Source organism: Sminthopsis crassicaudata, chromosome 1, assembly GCF_048593235.1.
Source record: "Sminthopsis crassicaudata isolate SCR6 chromosome 1, ASM4859323v1, whole genome shotgun sequence".
In the NCBI taxonomy this organism is placed as follows: Eukaryota; Metazoa; Chordata; class Mammalia; order Dasyuromorphia; family Dasyuridae; genus Sminthopsis; species Sminthopsis crassicaudata.
The window spans coordinates 235,803,832-235,828,375 of record NC_133617.1 but is presented as its reverse complement, the minus strand read 5'-3'; the positions used below and the strand labels follow the sequence as shown (position 1 = coordinate 235,828,375).

Genomic DNA, 24,544 nt, shown 5'->3' with positions numbered 1-24,544 from the left:
CATTTTTTAAGACAGGAAGACTGAGGCTCAGAAATTCAGTGACTTGTCTAAGATCACAAAATTAAAAAGTGTCAGTTTTAGGATTCAATTCCAGAATTCTAATTTCCAGACTCCAATTTCAGCATTCCTTCCACTATACTGAGGCCAGAGCATGGGTGATGATCTGGGAGAATTAGTGGGATAGAAAGGTGTACTGGAGGTCAAAGTGGACAAAAATATAAGTTTAGGAGGACTGAGATGAGGGAGAGGTGGAAGTAAAGAAGGCTGTGATTATAAAGGGATTTCAGGTCATGGAAGAAGGGCAGTTTTGAATAAGGATGAAAAATTAGGGTATAACAATTGCATGGACAGCCATGGGGAAGTAAAGCTGTAAGTCACAGGATATGAGGACACTGATGAATTGGGAAGATACTAGGACAGCCATGGTGAAGTAAAGCTGTAAGTCACAGGATATGAGGACACTGATGAATTGGGAAGATACTAAAGTCCTTAAATGTGAGGAAGGAGAGAAAATGACATGGAGGCTAGCAAAAAACTATGGAAGGATCTGGACAGGGTGACATAGATGGAGAGTGTACTTAAAGAAGTTCTTTAAGGGGCAAGAGGATGCCCGATAAGTAAAGGGGTATAAAAGAAAGGTTTGGCTTTATTAAGGAAAGTTGACAGTATATAGTGTCTTCCAGAGGGTACCAGAAGGTAAACACCATGAGTGCCTATCAGAGGAAGAACTTTGCTTACAACAGCACTGGAATTTCAGAGGACACAATGGAGAAGGAGGATAGATTAAAAAATAAGAGATCAGGAAGGTTATGGCTAAGATGAACTGTGATATGAGAAGGGGAAGTGGAAGCAAAGGAAAGGGTTATTTCACCCTGGCAGACAGCCCCAAAGTGAGAGAGCAAGATGATGGCATTTACAATCCACTAAAGGCCAGGTCAGTGAGTCAATAATTTATTATTGACATTTATTTTTAAAATGTTAATTATAATTATTTTTAATATTTATTGTTGACTTATTAATTTATTAAGCACCCACTATTTGTAATGATAGCACTGGGATGATGTTTATCCCTTATTCTTGAAAAGGACCATGACATCAGGCGATGCTTTGACATGCAGGATTGAGATACCAAAAAAAGTAACAAGACTTGAGGAACTCAGTCTAACATAGGAAAAAATGTACTATTTGTACTTGATTGTTATTTACAATCAAGCTATATATAGGATGAATCAACAGAATGAGGCACCAGAATTCAGAGGACTGAGATCACCAATCCTACTGTAGAAGTGAGATTTCAGCTGCAAGTTGAAGGAAGCTGAGGGAGCCAGAAGGTAGAGATGCAGAGGAAACGCATTCCAAGCTGGGAAACCATTAATGAAAATGCTCATAATCAGCAGATGGAGTGACTTGTTCAAAGAATAGCAAAAAAATTAGCAAAGAATAGTATGAAGAATACATGGTTGGGTATAACATCATTAATAAATAAATTAATAAAATGGGTATAAAATATAAGAAAAGTACAGGATGGTGTCATCCCTTTCTCATTTTAGTGGAGCAAAAAGTTAAGGCAAGCAGAGAGATGGAGGGTATCTAGATCAATAAATCTCTAGTGATCAATTTTCCAGTCCTACAGGAAATGTGAACAAGATCACTAAGTCGAATGTTGACCTTCTTGGGGGGGATCCATAACACTGAGGACCTGCTCTTTATTATAATCATACTAAGATGGATTGTGAATATCCAAACTGTCCTGTACCTCAGCTTCAAATCTCTGGTAGTGGTTCTGATATCCTCTAGTATTTCTGGCTTTTGAGTCTCCACCAATGTCAGACTTGTGAGGGCCTTTGGTGGTCTTGAAGCCCAAGAAGTACAGACTCTCTCTTACCACTCATTTCTAAAAGCTGTCAACCTCTGGGGGGCTTCAAGACAACTCAGATGAACATAGCCCTTTTGAAGCCCTTCCTGCAAGTAAAAATAACTCCTAAGATTTCTCAAAGGACTTTGGTTTCTACTTTTTGCCATCCTTTTGCCATAATTATCAATGTATTTATCCACTCCTTACTCCCATTTCCATTCTCCTGGAAGATAAGGTATGTACAGATTTTTGGTACTTAGAAGGGGTTCTTTGTATATAGTTGATTCTTAATAAAGGTTTCATACAAACAAAATTTCATCAAAATGAAAAATTCTAAAAGGAAATGTAATTTTTTTCTGGATCAATTTTTGTTTTTACCAAGAAAATTTGAATTCATTAATGGAATTTAATAATCCTTACTTGGATTGAATTACCTAATTTTCCCTAGTAATACATGTGTTTGTATAGTTTAATAAAATTATTCAATGAACTTGAGGAAGCAAACAAAAGCAGCCAGCTGTTACATATTAGGATGTGTTTTTTTTTAAACATTAAAGCTTGTTGATTTTTGTTTCATTTTTGGCACTATGAAAATCAACTTCAAGTCATCTAAATTTACACATCAGTTATTTCTCAAAGAGGATATTTACCTTTAAATAACATAATTCAAATGGAATTCAGAGGGTATTTGATAAATAAGCCCTAACATGTCCAGCTTCCGTAGGTTACATGCAATTTTCTACCATACTGACAGCTTAGAAACATTACAATAAAAACTATATTTTAACATATGTTGGATTAATGCAGATCTACTATAATTATGAAAATGCCTTTCACTATTGTCCTAGATTTGGAGAACTAATCAAATTACAATTATTGAGCTTTAAGGGATTAGTCATTATTCAAAGTATAAGAAACTATCATCTGTAAGTCATAACAGAAATGGCCGCTACTGATCACCATCATCACTTCCCATACTCAAAATAATAGCTAATATTTAAATAGCAATTTAAGGTTTGCAAAGTACTTAACATATATCATCTCATTGGAACCTCACAACCTTGGGAGGATAGGTGCTATTAATTACTATTTTACAGAAGAGGAAAAGGAAGCTGAGAGAAATTTAGTGGGTTGCAGTCAATCTCCAAAGCTCCATCAGTGTATGGAAGGGATGCCATACAGAAAGTGGTTGGTGGAGAAGCATCCTAAGTCTTGTGGATTTAACCTCCCTAGTCCTCATTTTTTTCATCTATAAATTAAGGGGGATTGTTTATACTAAATGACTTGTATTGATCCCTTACATATCCAAGTCTTTTTTATAATATCTAATAGTTTAATAGACATATAAGAATACACATAAATGCTTATGTATGTATGTATGCACACAGACATATATCAACATGTATTTGAGATAGACATAAATTGTGCTAAAATTAAATACATTCTCCAAGGGAGAAGAGATGCCATCATTGAAGCAAAATATTATTCACTGAATAACTACAAGTTTTGAAGGCAATTCCAAAAGGAGACTCTAAAATGTTCAGAACTCTGATAGATTATTAAAAATAAGTGAATAGTCTCCCATCATGACAACTTTGAAGGGTAAGAAGGCTTCCCTGCATGTTATAAGTTATGGAATGTTTGGGAAGAAGACAAATACTGATTAGCTAAAAAATAAAATGGAAAAAAACACCAAAAAATTTATTATTAGCACTTTCTTCCCACTTACCTTCACACTCATTAGTCCTCTCAGCTGTTGCTGGTCTCCACTGCTTCTGGTTGTAACCAGCACAACAGTGATCGCAGCTCTCCCCACATGTATTATGTTGGCATTCACATTGAAACCTAGGTGTTGTGAGGAAATAAATCTCACTTTTTGGAAGACATTCAAGGAAAGGAAACTACTTCCTGCATGTTGGTTTAGCAAATAAAAATGAACATGGCAAACAAATACTAACATTCCTAAGGCATATAATTTTTACAAATTTATAATATGGTCACCAACCCTGTAAGAAAATAAAATGGGATTTTTATGTCCTTAATCCATATCCTGTATTCAATTTTACAGAAAGTCAAGGAAATAGTTATTTTCAGTACTGAAATGTTGCTCCCAGGAACCATGATAATACACATTCATAACTTAAGAGCAAAAATCTGAGTTTTCTTATAGGCGAATAGGTAAGACTAATTTCTCTCTTCTTCCCCACCCTCCTTGTCATATATTTTTAGTCTACTAATTTAGCCATCACAAAAGTTATTCATGTCCAGTTATATCTTCTTTCCATATGATTCTGAAAAATAAAAGTAACTTTGTGGGATAAAGGAGAAAATATATTCACTTGATTACCTCAGAAGAATATGGGAATCATGATCTAGAAATTTCCAATATTTGCAAGATTTTTCCTAGTTCTGAGGTTCTTAATTTGTCATTTCTTAAATATTTTGATAACTAAATTTCAGTATATTTGGTTTCCTTTGTAAATCTATGTATTTTCTTCTGGTCACTTTTCTGAGAAGGGGTTGATCAGACAGCCATGAAATCAATGACACAAAAAATTATGAACTTTTCCCTCAGTGCTGTATATTCTTGAAAAAATTTGGTAGCCTAAAAATACCTTTATCTCATTAGTAGAAATTATGTGGCAAAATCTTTTATACTTAATTGAAAAATGGACATGATGTTTACTGATTGAATATTTATACCATTCCCAATACTGTCATATGATCAATTGTTTGCTGTTTTAAAAAATCTTTTGAGTATACTTTAAAGAGTAAAATGTAGGGAATCAGAAGGCCAGCATTTAAAGACCACCTTGAATGCTCACTTCCTCTGTAATGGATACATATGAATAAGTAAAAATCCCTCAAAATCTCAATTTTCTCACTATAAGTGCAGAGCAATCCCTGACACTAAAGGAATTCTAGCAATCCTTTTTGTTTTTGTTTTGTTTTTTACTGATTGTGTTCAGGATTGTTGAACTTAGGAATCCTATGTTCTAAAAGCCCTATATTGGTGTATTTGTGAAGAGCTCTAGTTGCCTTTGACTACCTCAATATAAAACCCTACCGCCTCTATTCACTTTGGAGCACTCAAATCAATGTGTAGTTCTGGGCAGAGCTGAGTCCCTAAATTAAATATATAGCTTCATTTCCCAAAATAAGACTAGGATCCACAGGTGGCAACGAGACTGAAATATATGGCTGTCTTTTTTATGGGTGGGTGGTTTCTCTGCTATTAATAAACCCTATTTATTAGGGGTGGATTTGGCTGTATTTCTGTTCCTTGATATTCAGAATCAGAAATACATAAATATTAATGACAGTCACAGATCTCAAGGAATTCATGAGATTAAAGAGATTGGGAAATATGTTGCCTTTCCCAGAAAGCAATGATTTAACTCTTGAGAAAGGTGAGAATTTCAAGGTGGTAGGAGAAATTTTTTTTAAATTATTATTAAAAGTGCCTCTTCGTTGCCATCAGTTTCCATCACTTAAGTAGCTAACTATTTACCCCATCTATATATGAGTCTAACAGTGGATAACAGACTAGACTCAGAATTAGTAAAACTAGAGTTTGAATCCTGCATAAGGTAGTTAGATGTAAGTCTAAGAGACTTGGGTTGTCTCCAAGATGACAAGCTGCTGCTCTACACTGGTGATGACAATTTCCACAATGTTGGAAGCACATATCCAGAATATATGAAATTTACCTTATTTGTATAAAAACCTAGAGCAATTATTTTATTACTTAAAATAACTGTTTTGTATCACTCTTTAGAAATTATATACTTTTTAAAGATGAAATGGAATGTTAAACAAAAAAAGTGATTTGCATATCTAATGTACAATCCATTTTATCTCCTTAAATAAATACTTTTATCTCTTCTACAAGAGTATATTAACCATGCAGAAACTTTAAAAATAACTGGCACCTTTTGTTCTTCTATGGCATGGATATGTAGTTTAAAAATAATCCACTTTATTTCCTTTCTTGAAACTATTTACATTACATGAAATATACATATTGAATAGCCAGTCAGGGCACAACTGGCTTCCTCTGGAGCAGATTTTCTAACTTTTTTTGGCTACCTGATGAAGACTGTGGATCATTTCACAGAATATTTCCCCCAAAATCATAAATTGAAATGCATGGAATAAAAAGAATGGAAGAAAATAAGCACTGATTAAGATCCTATTCTGTGCTGAACAATACAAAGTACCTAACAAATATCTCATTTGATCTTATTATATTGAAGTAGTTATCCACATTTTTTAAAGTTTACGACCAACAGGTTAAGAATACATACTACAGAGGGAAGAGAAAAGGGTACCACATGCAATATACTTACAGCTTTTCAGGACCTTTGGCTCTGCACACTTCTGCATGACCATTGCAGACACATCTTCCACCAATGCTGATATCCTTTATACTGTAATAATACTGAGAGAGTAGAGATAAACATATAGGTGTACAGTATACATTCAGTATACATCTATGTAAAAACTCCCTCTCACAGCCCTTCTTCCCAATGCTAAAAAACATTTTTTTAATTTTTAAAATAAATATACTATATGTTTTGGAAATTAAAAGTTTTAAAATAAATGAAAAATTAATTATACTAAAGACTTCTAATCATTTAATGACATGACTTTATTTTCCTGGCTAAAAACCATCAGTTTCCTGGCAGAAACATGACTTCCTGCCTTTTCAGCAGACTTACTCTGTATTGACAGTACTACCTTTTATATGTCAATACTCAGAGACTTCAATTTTGACAATTGCAGATATTTCTCATTGGCTACTAGAAAAGTCTAACCTTTCCATAAGCAGGTTAAAATCAATGATCTGTACTGAAAGGAAATTTTCATTATATTCCTTGCTACAGGAATCTCACAGATTATGAGAGGTCACAACTTCATGTTTCAGTAATTGGTAGAAGGGTAGCCAAGGAATAGAAGGTGAGAAGACTCATCTTCCTGAATTCAAATTTGGCCTCAGACATATACTAATTCTATTTGCCCCAGTTCCCTCATCTGTAAAATGAGCTGGAAAAACATATAGCAAACAACTCCTATTATCTTTTTCCAAGAAAACCTCCAAATGAGCTCATAAAAAATCAGACATAACTAAAAAATAACTGGTCAAACAATCGGTAAAAACTTAATGTAAAAAAAAATCATAAACAAAGGGCTAAGTTCAAACTCAAGCAGCTACAGAGGATATTCAATTTAATAAAATCAGCAAAGCCAGAATTATGCTTTAGATCCAAATGACCAGGAGCAACAAAAAACCCTTTCCAGATTCAGTCTAATCAGGAAGTCCATTCTCTGGCCAATAGTGTATACATATACAAATTATGATCCAACTTGTTCTCCACCCACTCTTACAAGATCCCTCAGGGCACAGCCTGGCATTAATGGTGGTAGACCGACCACCCACACATTCATAGGATCCCTAGCCCTCCCTGCATTATCAAATGAAATAATTGTAACATGCTTAATATAATGCCTTACACATTTTTTGTTCAATTGTTTCAGTCATGTCTGAGTCTTGGTGACCCCATTTTGGGGTTTATTTGGCAAAGATCCTAAAATGTTTTGCCATTTCCTTCTCCAGCTCGTTTTACAGATGTGGAAACTGAGACAACACAGCTAGTAAGTGTCTGAGATCATATTTGAACTCAGGAAAATGAATCTTCCTGGTTTCAGGCCCAGTGTTCTGTCTCTTATACCACCTTGCTACCCCTGCTTGGCACATAGTAGGGCATTAATAAAATGTTTACTTCATTTCTCCATGCCCCTTTGAAAAGTTTTTCAGTTTACAGAAAAACTAGCTTTCTTTACTGCCCTCCTATTCCATTTCTCAAGCCCTAAATGTGCAAAACTCACAAGAAAAATATTCCCATGCCTTAGGAACACAAAAACACTTCAGCAACCATGATTACACTGGAAAGACCTCTCCCCTATCAAGAATGAAGTGAAAGGAACACAAGGTAACGGTGTTCTCTTGACATCTGAAAACATGAAATGCACAGAGTACAGAGCAAAATTTTTATTATTTGTCATATTACCTGTAAGATGATAATATCAGCCTTACAAACTTTACTGAACTGTTAGGAGTCATCTGAACAGTCAGATGACTGTTAGCATCAGATGAGAAAGTATATGTGAAAGTATTTTGAAAATTCTAAGTAGCTAAACAAATGTAAATAGATTCTAAAAAGCAACAAAAGAAATTAACTCAACTCTTATTCAGGCCTGGCAATGCAAACAGACCATCTTCTTCACCATTAGTATTAGCGATTTTGTAAACCAGCAGCCCTTTTAGTTTCAGCAAACCAGCAAACTTTTTGGTTTCAGGACTGCTTTATTCTACTATAAATTACTGAAGAAACCACATACCCCTTCATGCATATGCACAAAGAATTTTGTTTATGTGGATGATATACCACATTAGAAATTAAAACTGATTACTAGAATATTCATTTTTAAATGACAACTAAAATCCCAATAATATAACATTTTTGTAAAAATAATATTTTCCAAAATAAAAAATAGGAAAATGGCATTGTTTTACATATTTTTGCAGATCTCTTTAATATCTGGCTTAATAGAAGGCAATTTGATTCTCATATCCACTTGAGTATTCAATATGTAGTGATATATTATTCCAGTTGAAGTTTATGAAGAAAATCTGACTTTATACAGTTATGTAGTTGGAAAAGGGAAAAGTATCTTAATAGACAAATGATGTCTTAGTATTACCCATGAAGAGTTGGTCACAACTGCAAAGAAACAATTATGAAAAATAGTTTTTACCTCACCACCTTTCCTACCCTCCTGCACATGGTCTCAGGGACCTTTGGGATCCATAGGCTATACTTGTAGAATTTAACTCTAATTAAATAAACTTAATGTGTTAAGAAATTTTTTAAAAAACAGCAGGGATGCTGAAAATTACTCACCCTTCTAGTGACTGTTGGGTCTCGCTGGGCTTTAGAGATCAGGTGTCCAAGAAGGGTATTGGTCCGGAGAAAATGCAAGCGGATGTTGGTTGCCTTCGTAAACTCTCTCAGAGTAGGAGAGAACGTAAAGTTTTTTGCTCCTGGACGACCATTCACTAAAGATACCACAACCTAATAAATCATAAAAAGATTTTTTTCCATCAAAGTTTAGCAACAGTTCGTAACACCTGTGTCCCAAATAGGTGACCTTGTTTGCTTTTAATTTATGTAAGAATGGCATGCCTGTCATAAATTTTGTGTATTTTTGAATGTCATTTCTTACAGCCTCCCTAGTTACACTCACCTCTCCATTTTCCAGGGGCACAATCCGAGAATATTCAGTGGTGCAGATAACATCATTGTCTTTAGTGATGGGCATGTTGGCTTCTGTCCCAAACTGTTCCCAACAGTCTATTTTAGAGTCTAACAAAGAAGCATTTTCACATAGAAACATAAAAAATTATGGTAAATTCTCAGATCTATAGTAATTTGACGAAAAGCTAAAAGTTAGGGAAAAAAACAATGAATAGACTGACATAGTGTAGCTTCAAGGCTTTATATCTATATCTATGGGTAACATTTATTTGCATTTCAAGATTCCACCTTTCACATCATTCTTAAGTCACTCTACTTTTAAAAGCAATATTTGGAGTCCTGAGACTTAAGTCCTCAGCTGGCAAATTTTCCCCTAAATAATCTCTTGTGGAGAACTCATTCCAATAGTTCACTTCATGGGCAATGTTCTTTCAATGCCAATTATCTCATATTGTTCAGAGGCATCCTAAGAAAGTCTGTCTGCATAATGGAGTACACCTGGTTACATTCCCCAGAGCAATGAACAGAGGACTTCATCATGAAAGACATTCTGACTTTCAACTTTTCTAGGTGGTGATACCTTAAGATTGAACTCATGCATATACATGTGTGTATGTATGTATGTATATATAATCCAAAATAAATTTATCAAATACCTTTTATGTGCCAGACACTATGCCTTAGGAGTTGTAGCTAATAGAGTAAAATTTATTAGTGCCTCACGAACTCTTACCTAGAAACTAAAATTTTAAAGAATATATATACTGATAATCTCTTGCCAAATACTTTTTTCCCCCACAATGAGGGTAGGTATGATGAGAATTTATTTTGGACAATGTTTAGCAAACCTCAAAGCAGCAGCATTTATGTATATTACTTACGAGCAAAAATTGCCATGGCAAGTAAGTTCTTCCAGAGTCCACTGATCTTTCCAGGACCCATAGATCAGGACGAGGAGAATTTGCAAATTTGATAAGCACATAGGCCACATGGAAAAGCTATCGAAGACAAAAGACATAAACAAAATCATGCAACTACCAGTAGCAGAGGTTGAGGTGGTAGACTATGTGATTTCATTCATAGTATAAGCTAAGAAGAAAAAATAGTAAGGGCAATAAATTCCTGTTACAAAGAAACCTAATTTATCCTTCAAAGTGAAGGATTAGTTAAAGGATTTAGGTAAAGAATTACAGAATTTCAGAGTTGGAACAGGCAATCAAATCCAATTTCTCTCTCCGAGTAAGAATTTGTTTGGGAGTCTAGCACTATGATACCAATTATGTGAGAAAATTCATCCCAACAACATAAATTAGTATTTGTTCTGCAACTTACAGTCTTGTAATGTAGTCTGAGGCCCTCTGAGTTTAAAGGAATTTTTCAGGCTCACACAGAGAGATGGATTCAAACTATGTGTTCTTGAATGCAAAGCCATTTTCTAGTCACTGCAAAATTGCTGCTTCTTTAAATGAGAATCCCCAGCACAATATTCTAAGAAGTGGTCATCTAATCTTGGATGACTTCATGTGAGAGAATTCGTGACATAAAGAGATAGTCCATTCCACTTTGGAACAGATCTCATTGTTAGAGAGGTTTCCCTCAGTGAAATTACTTAACACCCACACCGATAGATAGATAGATAGATAGATAGATAGATAGATAGATAGATAGATAGATGATAGATAGATAGATAGATAGATAGATAGATAGATAGATAGATATAGAGATAGATACATACATACATGTGGGTGTGTACATATTTTTGAGATAGAGACAGAGACAGAAAGACAGAGAGAATGGGAGAAAGAGAGAAAGAGGAAAAGAGCAAGAAGAGGGAAGGAAGAAAGAAGGTAAGAGGAATAAGGGAGAAGAGAGGGATAAATGGAAAAGAAAAAGACAAGAGAATGTTGGGTGCAGTGACAGTAATAGTTTTTTCAAAAACAATTTTGGGCAAATCATTTTGACCATTATAAATATACAAATTATCAGCAAGGAACATTTGAAGGAAGACTTCTGCATGTAGAGAAAGAACTGATAAATAGAAGTATGTATAGAATGATTTTACATTTATATATGTATGTACATATATAAATATGTGAATATATATAGATATAGATATACACATATATTTATTTCTAAAGATAACCATGGGGAAGGGAAGAAAGAAAAAAAATGATAATTTTATTATATATTTAAAAGGAATAGCAAGCTGTAAATAATTGATTAGTAGTTTCAAGTGTAAACATTTTTGTAATATGTTAAATAAATACTTGTTTTAGTCCATAAATGAAAGAGGAAGGGAGAAGAGGGGAGAGGACAGAACAGGACAGGACAGGACAAGACAGGATGGAAGAGAGAAACCCACAGAGAAGTAGTTCATCTCTTACTATATATAACATGGATAGTCTACAACAAAGACTTAATATCTCTTCTGTCCAAATGTTCTATTCACTGAATATCTGAAAAACTGATCTACAGCATTGAAGAAGATGAGAGTTAAAAGATGAGCACTTCTTCTAACCAGGTGCTATTTCCACTCCACATGAATTTTAACAGTGGCCTTCTGGAGATATACTCCCCCATTGATCATATAATCCAAAGGGATAAGTCAAATAATAAGATACTCAGATCAGGAAGGAAGAGGGAATCTTCACATGGGATGGATGAATGTTTAGAGCAATATTATCCAGTTTCCAGGTCCCAGGCCAAGCCCCATTATTTTTTGTTTGGGTCCTGAGTGACTCAGATTAAATTTAAATAGTAAACATTTCTTCTTTGGCCAGAAATCCTGAAGGTCTTCCCCTCCCAGATTTATTGATTTATTTATGTATTTTTTTTGACTAGGTGAAAGAGATTTTTTTTTGCTTTAGTTGCAAACTTAATCACTGAATGGGTGCAACCTCAGTCAAACTGAGACCTGTGGAAGATCTTGGCTTTAAAAGTCCAAGTTCTCCCACTGCATCCAGGGCCATCTCTAATTGTCCTGATCCATATTTGGCCACTGGTAAGTGCAGGAGCAGAGGATCAAGGGACTTGCAGATGACTCTGGAGAGGAAAGCAAGGCAGTTGACCTTGCACAGCCCTCCTTCACTTCAGTCCAACTCACTTGTACATCACAGCATCCCCTCCCTGAGATCATGGTCCTATTGGAGAACAAAGGTCAAACAACAAGTAATAGCTCTCCACAATTACAGATAAATGATGACTCATGGTTTTCTTTCAATTGAGCATTTATTAAGCAGCAATTACTGTGAGTCAGTCACTCTGTTAGGATGAATAATAATAACTAACATTTATGCAATACTCTAAGATATGCTAAATTATATACATATATTATCTCACTGTTAGATGCTATTACTACCTCTATTTTACAGATAGGGAAATAAAAGCTAATAAAGATTAAGACACATATCACACATAAACATCTAAGGCAACATTTGAACTCATGTTGTGCTGATTCTAAGTTCAGTACTCTATTCACTATACTACCTAGTTGCCTCAAATACAAACTCTACTACTTGTCATTTAAAGTCCATCCCAACTTGGCTCCAACTTGCCTTTCTAGATTAATTTTATATTACTCCTTTTTGTGTAGTTTATGGTCCAACTATACTGCCTTGTTTTTTTGTTCCACATTGTGTTGCTCCCATCTTCATGCTTTTGCACAAGTTGTATTCATGCTTGGAGTACAGCCCTTAACTCCCTCTGCCTTTTAGAATTGCCAATTTCCTTCAAAACCCAACTTAAATATTACCTCCTTCCTGAGGCTTTACCTGATCTTCCCCACCTGTTAAAGCCCTCTCAGTCTTTTCCTTGTAAATACTTTATATTTATTTTGCAAATAAATAATGCTTACATGATGATTCTTTCAATAGAATGTAAGCTTTTTTGAGGGCAAGGACTATTTCATTTTTGTCTTTGGTGGCTGCAAACTACAGCTGTCCTCCCTTCCCTAGGACTGAAATCAGGGATTCTGGTCTTCTGCAAGTCCCTTGATCCTCTGCTCCTGCACTTACCAGATATGTGCTAGCTCTTTCTCCCCCAAAGCTGAAGCCCAGCCTTGAATGGGTCTGGCCAGTACAACTGTGCTGGGTATTGCTCAACAGTGAAGGATCCTTCAGTCTTCTCCTGCTCATCTAAACTGTCTGAAAGACAAGTTTCTAAAGCTGAGGCTGCCTCCCAATCCTTGCTTCCCCCGGGGTTGTTGTTTGCTGATTCTGCAGATGTCCTGGGAGCTAGTCAGCTCTTTACTGGAGTCTTCTTAGGTTGTCTTCGGAGAACAGTTGCTTTACCCAGACTTTTAGTTTATTTCTCCTGCTCTATATTTCCTCTGAAGCAATGCTCCATTTTTCTGCAGAGGAAATTTAGAGAGCCACAAGTTTTCTGCCCTACTCTGCCACTTTCTCAGAATCTTCCTATTTCATTTTTGGAAGAGCACCAGTGACATCACAGGTCAAGTGAATGGGATTTAAGTGAGGCAAAGCTGCCCAAAGCCTTCTTCACAAAAATGCATGACTTTAGCCCCATCATCTAATATGCTTTCATATATATATATATATATATATATATATATATATATATATATATATATATATATATATATATAAAATTTGTCTCCCCAGCACTTACTATAGTGTCTCACACAAAGCAAATGCTTATTAAATACAGGTTTAATTAAATACGGGTTGAATTATGATCCTTTAAAAATCGTTTAATTTAGATCAATTGACCCTCCTCTCTTTTTATACCACAAATAAAACTAGTCAAAGTTCATAATTATAAAACACATTGAAAATCATAGAATAACAAGCAACCCATTGGAACAAAAACTTCTAAAAACTGAGATATTATTAAGCACAAAAGAATTCCCAGGAAATTTAAAAGATTCACTTTTACAACATAACATGTATCAAAAACCAAACCTATTTTAAAATCAGTTCCAATTAGGGTTTGCAACTACAAGGTATCAAAGGATTATAGATTTAAAGCTGAAGGGGACCTCAGAAAGCATCTGCTCCAATCCTCCCCTACAGGTAAGGACCTGAGGGATATTAAGTGGATTTGTCCAGGGTAACAAAAGGTAGCAGAGCTGGGCTTTGCACTTAGATACTGACTCCAAGTCCAACATTCTTTTCATTAATATAAATCTAGATGTTGTCATAGTGCATAGAGTGCCAAGCCTGGAATCAGGAAGACTCCCCTTCCTAAAATAAAATGTGACCTCAGACAATAGTTATGTGACCCTAGATAAGTCACTTAACTCTGCCTCAGTTTCCTCATCTGTAAAATAAGCTGGAGAAGAAAATGACAAACCATTCCATATCTCTGCCAAGAAATTCTAAATGGGGGAAAAGGAGAGGGGTCATAAAGAATCAGACTGAACATCAACTTACTATAAGAAAGCTAAACATGGAATCACAGGAGACCTGAACTCAAATTGTGGCTCTGACACTATCTGAGTAATTTTGAGTAACTCAACCTTTCCAAGCTTCAGTTTCCTCCTCCATGAAGTGGGGATAAGAAGTCATCCTCTGGTTACCTATTGCCTGTGTGACAATAAGCAAATGACTTAACTTTTTTGGCACACACAGACAACTCTATACAAGTCCAAATTAAGGAAGAGTTATTGGTCTGCATAAATAGATGTATTTTCTTTTTAAAATTTCTATATCTTTCTAATTACATATAAAGATAGTTTTAAACATTCATTTTTGTAAGATTTTGAATTCCAATTTTTTTCTCCCTTCTTTTCTCCCCATTCCCTAAGACAACAATCAATTCAATATAGATTAAAATATATTTCAATATTAGTCATGTTGTGAAAGAAAAATCAGGACAAAAAGGAAAAAACACAACAAAGAAAAAAACAAAGGAAAAAATAGTGTGCTTTGATTCCTTTTCAGTCTCTATAGTTCTCTCTCTGGATGCAGATGGCATTTTCCATTCTAAGACTATTGAAATTGTCTCGGATCACTGTATTGCTGAGAAGAGTTAAGTCTATCATGATCATGATACAATCATGCTGTTACCATGTATAATGATCTTCTGGTTCTGCTCACTTCACTTAACATCAGTTCATTTAAGTCTTCCTAGACTTTTTTGAAATTAGCCTGCTTATAATTTTTAAGAACAATAATATCCCATTGGATTCATATATCATATTCAGCCATTCCAAACTAATGGGCATGATGGAAGTATTTTCAGTACTCTAATGAAATCATGAGCCTGGAGCAAATAGAAAACTACATCACAAAGTTTCTAGTCTCTGTAGTTTCATATAAAAAAAAATTTTTTAATTCATTCAATGTAACATTTATTACAGAGGTTCTTAACCTAGGAGCTATGAACTTGTTCCTTTAAAATATTTTGATAAATGCATTCACTGCACTTGGTTTCCTTTGTAATGCCAGATATTTTATGTATTTAAAAATATTCCTTGGAGGAGGGGACCCATAGGTTTCACCAGACTGCCAAAAGTTTCCATGACACAAGTAAGAATTCCCACCTTACTATATAAATTACTAGTAACTATGGATATATTAGCCAGATGTTTAATGGACTATTTGGCAAAGTAACTCAAAATCTTCTTTGGGTCCCAGTTTCTCATCTATAAAAAAGAAAGTTGAGATAGATGATCCCTACGGTCCTTTCTGTTCTTAATGATCTATAATTATATGATCATCTGAAATATGTACATTCTCCACTGATGAAGTTACATATAGTTAATTATTTTTTTCAAGGTCATGGGCGTTGAGTTAAGAATCCCAGTTCTAACTGGAAAATGATGTTCATCAATTGGGGAATGATTGAATAAATTATGGTATATAAATGTAATGGAATATTATTGTTCTGTAAGAAATGATGAGTAGACTGATTACAGAAAATCCTGGAAAAATTTATATGAACTGTTGCTGAATGAAATGAGCAGAACCAGGAGAACTTCATACATAGTAACAGTAAAATTATACGATGATCAACTATGATAGACTTGGCTCTTCTCATCAGTACAGTGATTTAAGACAATTAAGACAATTTCAAATAACTTAGGATGGAAAATACCATTTGTATTCAAAGGAAGAACTATGGAGACTGAATGTGGATTAAAGCATACTATTTTCACCTTTTTTTGGTTTGATTTTTCTTTCTTGTGGTTTTTTCCTTTTGTTTTAATTTTTCTTTCACAAAATGACCAATATGGAAATATGTTTAAAATGAATATACATGAGTAATCTATATCAGAAGAAATTTAATAAATGTTGAAAATTTTACATATAATCAGAAAAAATAAAATACTATTGTAGTCAATAAATAAATAAATAGATACATAAATGATAAATAAATAAATCTGAACTATAAGAAATAAGATGAAATGTGTCCTAAAAGTTGCTCTTCTCAATTATATTAAAATTTCATAGGAGAGAACCTTAGAAGCGACTCTAATGGATTCTGGATTCCACAAACAGAGCCAAGGTTTCAGACTTCTGTTACTATCCATCCAAATAAGAAAGCCTCCCTTAGGAAAGAGATCTCTCTCCACAAGCCTTCAACTTGTCACCACATTCAGGAATGATATGAGGCATCTTTGAAATAGCACACCCATGAGAAACCCAAGTCCAGAGCAGGTGGAAATGTGCCGCTGTATGTCTCCACATTTGTTATGTGAGCCTGCCAAAAAGATCTCATTTACTGAAGCCACAGAACCTATCAAATAATATTTCAGTATCTCCCAGGCAAGGAAGCGCCATATGAAGAATGCTGCCATTTCACTTAAATTTTATATACTTTGGTTTGGGGTTGTAGGAAATCTGTATTCATGTATTCAAATAGTCTTCCCTAAATATTGGCAGACATCATTATGACTTATGTAATTCTATTAGAATTCTTATATATGTGATAGTTATGCCCACGTACTTTTATTACCAGGTACATTGTTATTTGCAGGTTTCAAAGTATTATTTCCTATGGTTCTCAATTATCTTCTGAGTAAATATGTTCAACATATTCCTGGAACACTTGGTAAGTGGTGTCACAAGTGGGTTCGTATACATTAATGGCTTTACAATACCTTTTCTTTTCCTTAGCTCAAATACTTTTATACATACCAATATGTATAAATTTTATCCTGCTCACCTATTTCTTGACTATTTTAAGTTATATGTGTTTTTAAGGAAATATTTTCATACATTTTGTTTTGGCACATCAATCCCTTTTAAGTAAACATGCCTTACCTAGAAGCAACCAATTAAAAAAAAAACCCTAACAGCTTATTTTTGTAGAGTTTTAAGGTTTGGAAAACATTTCACATATATTACCTCATTTAATCTGCACAAAAAACCCTATGAGTTAAGTGTCATTATTGTTCTCATCTGACAGGTGAGGAAATTGAGACTTGATCAAGTGAGTTGCCTGGGGTCAGATACCTAGTAAGTCTCTGAGAGAAGATTCAAATTCAAATCTTCCTGACTTCAAATCTATCACTTTATCCCATTGTGCTTTCTAGCTGGCCCAGTGAAGCAAAATTATGAAATATAGCAATTGCTGCTGATGGGACATGTAATCTGGTCATCTGAAATCAATAGGATTCAAATCATATTCCTTAAATATTGACAGATTCACTATGGCTTATGTGATTTTATTTGAATTCTTTTATATGTGGCAGATATTCCCATGTACTTTGATCAATAGAATCAGAAGAGTCAAAATTACAAAGTCTCCTTATTGCTCAGCTGTTTGTAATATTATTAACTATAGAATGGACTTCCCCAAGAGTTGAGGAGCTCCTTAGAAGTTTTTAAGCAATGGCACTCTCTCCATATTCATTTATCTGGTATGCTAGAGTATGGATTCATTTCAGGTTTAGGTTGAAATACAGTGAATGGTGACTAAGGTCTCTTCCAACTTTAGTGTTCTGTGAGTGTTTGGTTATGCAAAATACTTCAAACTAGGTGTGAATTAAAGCCCTTTTAAAACAACAACAACAACTAGAAATGGTCATGCTTTCAGTCACTATATATATATATATATATAGAAAAAATGAAAAAGATATGTGGTAGCAGAGTGGGGGAGGGTATGTTTTGAAGCTACCAAAAAAACTTGTGAATTTTTCAATTATATTCCACCAGTTCAAACTGGTCATACAATATAGTCTTTTAAATAGTAGTATTTTAAACAAAATTAAAAACAAACATAAAGAAGTGGTATACAAGGCCATTCTGACTTCAAAAGACTTGAGAGTGTGGCTAAAAACTGTAGAAAGGAGCCAATGGATAACATTCATGTCTTTTTCCTACTGCTCTTCCAAGACAGACTCCCACCACAAATATTAACTGAACTGGCCTTTCAAAACAAATGAAAAATTAAAAAAAAAACATAAAATCTATCTCTCTAAAAGGGAGGGAGAGAGAAAAAGACAGAGACAAACAGAAACAGAGTTTTTTTTTTTTTTTTTTTCTGCCCCTCCTCATCTCTAAGTCTGCCAGCTGGACATCCTCCTACAAATTCTCATCTCTCCACAACCTTCTAAACCACTGTCCCTCCTCTCTACCACCTATTAATATTAACTCAATGTAAAATCTGTTGGGTACATCATGATATATAATTGGGAATAGGGCAAAAAAAATCATTCTCTTAACATCCAATTTTACATTCTTTTATTACATTCAATTACAGTTATTTCCATGAGAGCATTTTAAGCATTAAAAACTACCATTAAAGAAATACTTTATAGTTTTACATTTGGAGACCTAAATTGCTTTACGAAATCAGGGACCATTTTCTATTGGTTCAATTAGGTTAGCATCCCCATTTTCATATAAGTGTTGTGATAGGAAAATTCAGCAAATGGAAATTCAGAATTAAATCATTATCTGTTTTTGCTTTGTTACCTATTAATGTTCATTTCAGACACTTATCTATGTTACTAACATCATGTGGATTAAAAGACCAAGAGGAAAAGATAATGGAAAATTGTGAAATTAAGCTCCATTTTGGAGAGAAAATTATTCAATAATAACAGTGGATCTCATGAAAAATATTCACAGTTGATGGTGAAAATTCAGATCAGATGGTTCCAGGAATATTCCTTTCATCCTGATCCAAAAAGTGCATTTGCCAACGGCTCATCAAGTGCATTTCTTCTCTCTGGTTTATGTTTATCCTATATGGGAAAACCCTGATCTCCTACATCATCTTCATCAATGTAGGAAAAGCTTGTTTCGCTTAGGTCTAATGAGGAAAAGAATCTAAGAAATACCCGTACAGGGCCTCTTTCTTCCATACCAATTCTCAGCAGTACCAGCCCCACCCCTTCCCCCACGAGAAAGCAGAAAGCAAAGAATCAAAGAAGCACAGATCAACAAAGTTCTAATAAAGTCAGGACTGTGCTGATAAATGCTTAACAACTGGAACTTATATGTGTATGTATGGCGTGGTTTTAAATATAATCAGTATTATTAACATTTTCTCCATCATTTAAGTCCAGAATATCAACAAGACAGTAAATCAAGCCCTAATTTGTAACATTTGATAATTTCTGAAGTTTAACTGCTCACTCTGGAAATTTAACATTTAGTTTTCAAGAGTCATACAACAACCAATTCCAGCATACTCCTCTTACTCTTTGAAAAAAAAAACAACTTTCTTTAACATCCTTCTAAGGTAGTAACCTACTTGATCCCTAAACCCTTCTCAAGTTCACTATTCTATTGTTGCACAGTTCTATCTATTAGAAAATTCTTATATTCCTATAATATTTCCCTGTTTTGCTATCAGTCAGATAAAATAAACCAAATGCATCCTCCAGATAATTGCCTTTCAGATATATGAAAAGATCTCCAAACTAAAAATTCCTCATTATTTCAATCGTTCCTCACAAAGTTTCTAAACATTCCTCAAGACTTCTCACTGCTCTGGACACCCTCTTTCATATATATTTTAAATCATCAATAACTGACATTTTTAAAATTCATTATCCAGGATATTATGGGCTTATGTAAGAGAAAGCAGCCTACCTCTTGTGAATCTCCAAGACAGAAAATAAAGGGATAAGATAGTGGAAACCTACCTCATGCAAATATGATATACTGAGAACTACAACTCCCTAACCTAATCTGCAATACAATCCAAATTAGATTTCCTCTTTTGATCCCCTAAAAAAGATATTCCATTTCTCTGTAGGGTAAATTTATCAATCTGAGATTTTTCAATACAACAGGCAAATATAAAGTATATTGAAAAAATCAGAAGACATAAATCTCACCAAGTATCATTTTTAGATTAAGGGCTTTTTTACTTTTGTGGAGGGAAGGAAATTAATAGTGTTATGCTAGGATACTTTGTACTTACTGACTTTATTCCTTATGCAAAAGATGCCTAAGAATATATCCTAATGTAATGAACAACCACATTTGATTCTAGATAACCAGATATAGTGATCATTTAGGACTTCCTGAAGCCCATGAGAATTCAATGATCCTCAATCTCCTGATTAAAATTTTGCATTAAGTGCTACTTATGATCATCTACACTATTTCTGGAGACACTTTGTATATACTCAGATGTAAAGGCCTCTCCTTCCTTATATATGACCTCCCTCCCCATGCTTTGATAATTGTGTTATACTAATCAGATGTTGAGAACATATAATTATAAAGTAATTGACATACTAAAGTGAAATTTAAGTTTTCTGAACCAAAAAGGGGAGTATATATTTTATTTACCTCAACAAATATATATGAAGTGTTTTATTTTGTTAAGCACAAATCATACCAGCTCAATTGCATAATAATAAAATGAAGGTAAAATTGCCTTAATTCCTTCTATTAATCTTTTATGAATCTGTTATCAGTGAATTTACTTAAGCCCATCTAGAATATTTACATATTTATACTATGAAACTGTTTAGAATGTAATTATTCTCACCCCCAAACTAAGAACTCATAATTTGACAATAATTTCTGGAAAAACTGGAAAATAATATGTCAGAAACTCAGCATAGACCTGCATCTTACACCCCATACCAAAATAAGGTCAAAATGGGTACATGATTTGGACATAAAGGATGATATCATAAGCAAATTAGGAGAGCAAGGAATAATTAATCTAATAGATCTTTGGAGAGGGGAGGAATTTCTGAACAAAGAAGAACTAGATAACATTATGATAGGCAAAATGGACAACTTTGCTTACATTAAGCTGAAAAGATTTTGTACAAACAAAACCAACAGAAACAAGATTAAAAGGGAAGTATAAAGCTAGGGGGAAATTATAACTAGCATTTCAGATAAAAGTCTCATTTCTAAAATATAGAAAAAACCTTATCAAATTTATAAGAATACAAGTCATTCCTCAATTTGTAAAAGTCAAAGGGTATAACTAGACAATTTTCAGATGATGAAATTAAAGCTATCTCTAGTCATATGAAAAAAATGCTCTAAATCACTATTGATTAGAGAAATACAAATTAAAACAACTCTGAGGTATCCCCTCATACCTCTCAGATTGGTTAAGATAACAGAAATAGATAATGATAAATGTTGGAGGGGATGTTAGAAAACCAGGATACTAATGCATTGTTGATGGAGTTGTGAACTAATCCAATCATTCTGGCAAGTAATTTGGAACTCTGTCCAAAAGGCTATAAAACTGTGCATGCCCTTTGACTGAGCAGTGCCATTACTGTTTCTATATCTCAAGGCAATCATAAAAGAGAAAAAAGGACCCATATGTACATAAATATTTGTAGCAGCTCTTTTTTTGGTAGCAAAGAATTGGAAGATAAGTAGATGCCCATCTGTTGGGGAATGGCTGAAAAAGTTTTGGTATATGAAGGTAATGGAATGTTATTGTTGTGTTAAAAATAATGAACAAACTGATTTTTAAAAGGCCTGAAAAGATTTATATGAACTCGTGCTGAGCAAAACAAGCAGAACCAGGAATACATTGTACACAACAATAGCAAGAATGTGCCATGATCAACTATGAAAAACTTGGATTCTTCTCAGTGGTTCAGAAATTCAAGGCAATCCCAAGACTTTGGATAGAAAATGCCATCTGTATCCAGAAAAAAACAACAAACAAACTATAGATATTGAATGCAAATCAACACATGATATGTTCTTTTTTTTCCCTTTCCCATGGTTTTTCCCTTTTGTTCTGATTTTTCTCTCCCACCATGATTCATAAAGCAATGTGTTTTAAAAATAAACACATTTTCAAAATAATATATTTTCTGTCTACTTTTTTATTCACTTTGAACATTTAAAATGTTAGATAATCTTTTGACAGCAAGAATGTTTAGCAAACCCTACCAATGCTAAGAAATGAACAATACTGATTTTTTTAGTATTCTGAGATTGGGTGAACAAGTAAATACTCAATATATTATTTAGGGTAAACAAATCTATATCATCTATAATTTAATAAATTGTACTTCTAACTTTTAACTTTCCTAGATCAGATATTACATTTTACCTTCACTGAGAATATCCATTGTCTTAAACTCCTTTTGATACTCTTTTCTAGAAATTTTTGAAACAAAGTGTTCCTTTCTTGAGATTCAGAGAACATAACTGTACATAATATCCTAGATATATACACATAGGTTGATGTAAAATTTAAATGATTCTTTTTGTCCCCAATATTGTTATTTCAAGTTTTCAAACATGCTTCAAGGTCAGAATTGTAAATAGTTGCCATCTCAGGGATGCAGATTAGTGTGTACTAAGAAATTCTTATCACCACAGCTTCATTTGTACCATAGGGATAATAATCCCTAGTAATGAGAAGTACCAAATATAGTTATGGCACAGAAGATGCTCAGGGGAAAGGGAAACAGTCCCAGAAACAGCTGCCCTGGCCACCTTCCTGAAGCTCATGTCAGAAAAATACACAGAGAAACAGCTACATTAGGAAAGTTAACTAGCATCCCAAATGTTGTAGCTATGTCCTTTCTGAACCTTTAAAGGTTTAATCTGAGTTTGAGTTACTCTACATTAGCAACTAAACTGACCATAAGACTCCACAATACTGACCAGTCTATCAGGTACCAGCAGTTAACTTCCTTTTTTCTTCTTTACTTTCTTTCCCATCTCTCCTATCTCTAGTCAGCTTCATATTCCCTTGTTAACTTCATAATGATATCAAGACAACTTTGTTGACAAGCAGCTCATAATTTTTCTCTTTTCTATAGAATTGCTCCTAACTCACTGTTCCCAATTTTATCATTACCCCTGGCCATGGTGCTGACAATACGTTTTTTTTTTTAAACAGTGAGAATTTGTCCTTTTTTCTAAAGCTGCAATTGGATTGATATTTTCAAGAAATAATTATGTCACTGAAAATTGAGTCAGTATGTTTATTTTTGAGATAAAAGCATCACAAATTAAAATGCTGAAAGTAAATTGAACTAGAAATAACTCAAACAATAGCAATTTATTTGAAATGGATTTTCTGACTTATTAAGAGAGTAAGTATATTTAAAATAAAAATGATCCATATTTTGGAAAACTAAAACTTGACAGAAATAAAGGTCTCAATGAAATAACACAACAGAAATGTTAAGACTGATGAGAAAGAATAGTTCAATAGATAGAGAATTATTTTTGAAGCAAGGAAAATCTAAGTTCAGCTCTTGACTCTAATCCCTGTTGACTATGTAATCTTAAAAAAATCATTTAACTGGGATTTCCTTGTACCAATGAAATAACAGGTACCCTTCCTAATTCGTAGAATCTACTATTGGCCTAATAAGACTATATCAAAGCCACACTATCGTTCTAATGTCAATCTATTCCTTCGCAGAATTCTTCACTTTTGTCTAAAAATTGTTACATCTTTCTGCCTTGATTAGAAATGGTTTAACCATTTAAAAAATTAATTTAAGTTCTTTCAAGACCACTTTGAAATATACATTATTGTCAATCTTTTTCTAATTCTTCTCTGTAAACCTAAGGAATCCTCAAGATCATAAACTATATTATTTGTCCTCCTTTTAAAGGACTCAATAGTAAAGGGTAGCATGATGGAACAAGAACTGGTTATAAAATCAGTGGATCTGAGTTCAACTTCCTTCTTTCTGCTAACTAGCTATAGGGTCTTAAGTAAACCTCTTAACCTCTCTAAATTTCAGTATTTTGTTTCATCTGCAGATAAAGTAGGGATAATAAGTATTCCTACCTTACAGTTTATAAGGATCAAAGAAGATACATCTGTAAAGTGCTATTAAAAAAGGTAAGCTGTTATTAAGCACCACCTTGCTCTGTTCTAGGGTACCCCAGCACCTCCACAGAAATGTAATTAAATAGCAAACCAGTTCAGCCACACTACAAACTTTATTAGCACTCTAATAGGAACTTGAATATGCATCCTGGGCATT

The 24,544-nt window shown here is 33.9% G+C and overlaps 1 protein-coding gene across 1 annotated transcript in view; it reads right to left on the bottom strand.

Annotated features, from left to right (window-relative positions):
* The window catches only part of LAMA3 (laminin subunit alpha 3), a 309,755-nt gene that overhangs the window by 227,597 nt on the left and 57,614 nt on the right, over window positions 1-24,544 (bottom strand). The window contains 5 exon segments of the mRNA XM_074276692.1: window positions 3,585-3,700; window positions 6,205-6,296; window positions 8,821-8,991; window positions 9,164-9,282; window positions 10,052-10,172. Coding sequence (XP_074132793.1) covers window positions 3,585-3,700; window positions 6,205-6,296; window positions 8,821-8,991; window positions 9,164-9,282; window positions 10,052-10,172 — 619 coding nt within the window.